The sequence below is a fragment of the Sceloporus occidentalis genome, unplaced genomic scaffold (assembly GCF_023333645.1).
Source record: "Sceloporus occidentalis isolate IW3139 unplaced genomic scaffold, rSceOcc1.0.p SCAF_98, whole genome shotgun sequence".
NCBI classification, from domain to species: domain Eukaryota; kingdom Metazoa; phylum Chordata; class Lepidosauria; order Squamata; family Phrynosomatidae; genus Sceloporus; species Sceloporus occidentalis.
In genome coordinates this window covers 773495-776510 of record NW_028317078.1, presented here as the reverse complement: position 1 = coordinate 776510, position 3016 = coordinate 773495, and the positions used below count along the sequence as shown (strand labels likewise).

The 3016-nt window shown below is 49.4% G+C and overlaps 1 protein-coding gene across 1 annotated transcript; it reads left to right on the top strand.

Annotated features, from left to right (window-relative positions):
* Window positions 1-1795: 1795 nt before the first annotated feature.
* Window positions 1796-2648, top strand: LOC149284181 (complement C1q subcomponent subunit B-like). Its single transcript, XM_089497111.1, has 2 exons — window positions 1796-1943; window positions 2077-2648. Exons 1-2 carry the CDS (start codon window positions 1796-1798, stop codon window positions 2646-2648), a joined length of 720 nt encoding a protein of 239 aa, XP_089353237.1.
* The last annotated feature ends 368 nt before the right edge of the window (window positions 2649-3016 follow it).

The following is a 3016-nucleotide window of genomic DNA, read 5'->3' as shown; positions in this document are numbered from 1 at the left end:
CCTTATAACAGCGGACGTTCCCTCCACAACCGTTACAGCTATCGTGGGGTATCAATCACGCGTGTCACTCATCACGGTACATAAAGGGTAAATTGTGTCAGCGCCAGAAGCCGTGAGACCACGGCTCTCATCTCCCCAAGACTCATCTGATTAAAAGGAGATGACAGAGCGCGGTGTGACCGCCAGGAACGGCTCGGAGGAATGCGTTTAATCAATCCCCCCGACCACAAGAGACGTCTTCGTGACTCAGGAAATCACAACAGCCAAGGGAACGGATGGTGGAAACCTCTCCGATCCGGGGGGCGATCTCAGCATCGCTAACGCAAATTACACCAAACGTGTTCATACCCCCATTACTGGTGAAAACGGCCTAAACTCCTACCCCTTGTGCTAAATCAACAGGAGACCCCGGCGTCTCGGGGTGAGGACGCGGGGCTTTTCTCCCACGGCTCTGCCACGCTGATTGCTGACCCGTCCTCGCACTGTTTATAGTGTAAAAGGTGGTGAATAACAACATTTCTAAGGCCGCAGCTCATCATGCGCAGCTCTCTGCGGTTGGGATTAGTTTGCGAAGTCTCCTAATCCCGTCAGCTCCTCGGCGCTCGGCACACGTCACTCATTCTCCGCTTTGATGCGAGTATAAACCTGTCTGAAAGGAGCAGGAAGGCAGTGAATCATTCCTGCGCGGCCAAGGGGAAAATGCCGACCCCGTAAACAACGTATTCAAATGTAATTCGGGAATCAAGCGATGCCGCCAGATGGTTCTGACCTCACCATAAATGAGCCGCGTTTTAACTAAACACTCGACAGAAACGCCACGAATAGTGAAAAAAGACACATGACATTACAGAGCATGCGCGTAGAATCACGCATTATTAACACCGGCTCCATACCGCGAACGCCTCGAATTTCAGGGAATGAAGGATTTTAGTTAACTCTCTAAATCCTATCGAGACATCAGTCTTTGTAATTCATCTTCCCCGGCATTCCACCAAGCCCTTGGTCACATCTCCTACCCCGTATTATATTCCCCATCTCCTTACTCCCCGGGGCATTACTTTACCCTCTGCTCCTTGGCTCTGTTGCCATTACTTTTAGCCGCTGCCTATACTCCGTCATAAATTGGCACAGTTAAGGGAATTAAGCCCAAAGTGTCGCGTATAACGCAATAAAAAAAAATAAAATAAAAAAAAGATTTTTTCCAGTAAATTTCATCGAAAGAGGAAGAAAGTGAAATAGGATGTGAAACTGTCGCCGTACACAAATAATAATAACGGCCCCGGAGCGCTCACGGTTTTGGAGACAATCTCAGGAAATGTCTCGTAACTTCTGCTTTTTCCAACACTCTGTGTTTTGTGCCAACGTGAAACCATTTAATATCCTTACACCGGCGGCTGGATCGGCAGGAGAGAGGTAAGAGGCAGAATGGGGAAAGGGTATTAAGCTGGGACGGGGAGCAAAGTGACTCCAAGGCAGGGGGCTCGGATTTTCCTGGGGTGCTGGAGGTGACCGCCTTCCTATCCACAGCCCAGAGGCTGCTCAGTACTTACAAGCTGTCAGTGAAAACGCTCCAGTGTCCGTGTCACCCATGTTACATCAGGACTGTCTCCCCTGAAAGCATCTATGTGTCCGGAGTCAGGTCTCTGCCTCTAACTGAAACACCTCCTCCAGGTCGTTTAAGAACCCCCTAAATGCACCAGGCTTTGCTGTCTCTTTCTAGGGACCCCGTGCTAGAAGCATTAATGAAACCCCATTTGTTGCTTTTAGCAGAGGCCTTGCGGGTTGAGCCGGCAGGATGGCCGTCAGCCTGTTCATTGTATTGATGAGCGTCCCGCTGGTCAGATCCCAGAGTTGTGTTGCAACCTTGCCAGGTGTTCCAGGGATCCCGGGAATTCCAGGTCGAGACGGAGAAGATGGTAAAGATGGAGATAAAGGAGATGTAGGTGAGTATCCTCCAGAGACTCGTTTTCTTAGATATTTCCTGCTGAGTAGTATCTACACGGCTCGTAATCCCTCCCTGTGAAGAGGCGATCACTGCAATCCTAGACTAACCGTGCATGTTGTGTTTGGTGCCAGGTCCCCCAGGTCAGTTTGAAGGCTGGAATATCAAGGAATATGCAGGTGAACCTGGCCCACCAGGTAACCCTGGCAAAGTAGGGCCAAAAGGACCCCTGGGAGAGAAAGGCCTTCCTGGTACCAGAGGTCCCCAGGGCTTGAAGGGCGAGTCTGGGGACTATGAAACAAGTCTGCAGTCCGCCTTCTCTGCAAAGAAAGAGTCCTCTATAATCTCTCGCCAGGAGCAGCCCGTCCGCTTCGACAGACTCACCGTCAACGTCAATGGACACTTTGACCAGAGGATCAGCAAATTCACCTGCCAGATCGCCGGCATTTATTACTTTACATATCACGCCAGCTCCAGGGGCCACCTGTGTATAAATATCATGAGGGGGAAGGGCAAGGGGGCCAAGGTCGTGGGCTTCTGTGACCAAGTGTACAACGTCTTCCAGGTGACCACAGGCGGTGTTGTCCTACAGCTGAAGAAGGGCGAGTCGGTCTGGATTCAGCCGACAGAAAAGAATTCTCTGCTGGGGATGGAGGGGGCAGACTCCATATTTTCTGGGTTCCTCCTTTTTCCTGACCCATCATAAAATCCTGTTTAATGGTAAAAGCAGCTTTTCAGGGCTCATGAGTCTCTCCACCAATCAGGTTCTAGAGCACAATCTTGGATCACTTTGTTCACTTACCCCCTTAGACTCGCACTCACCCCGCGTTCTCCGTGAACTGCTTTTAATTTGTTTTTTCTTTGTATCGATTTGCTTCATGATAGAATTCCTAATCACAAATTGATGTTTATTTTTGTATAAATTGTGAAATTTTGTCGGGAATGTGCAGGAAACGAGCGCTTTACTCTCCTTCCACCCAAAATAAAGATGTGATCAGTGAGTCACGGGCCGGTGCTTATTGAAGGATTAACCGGGTATTACAAACATTCATTTAAAACCAAAAATATGGGGAT

Coding starts and splice junctions, on each gene's coding strand:
- LOC149284181 (XM_089497111.1), top strand. CDS start 1,796: ATGGCCGTCAGCCTGTTCATTGTATTGATGAGCGTCCCGCTGGTCAGA. Junction 1,944..2,076: donor TGGAGATAAAGGAGATGTAG/GTGAGTATCCTC, acceptor GTTTGGTGCCAG/GTCCCCCAGGTCAGTTTGAA.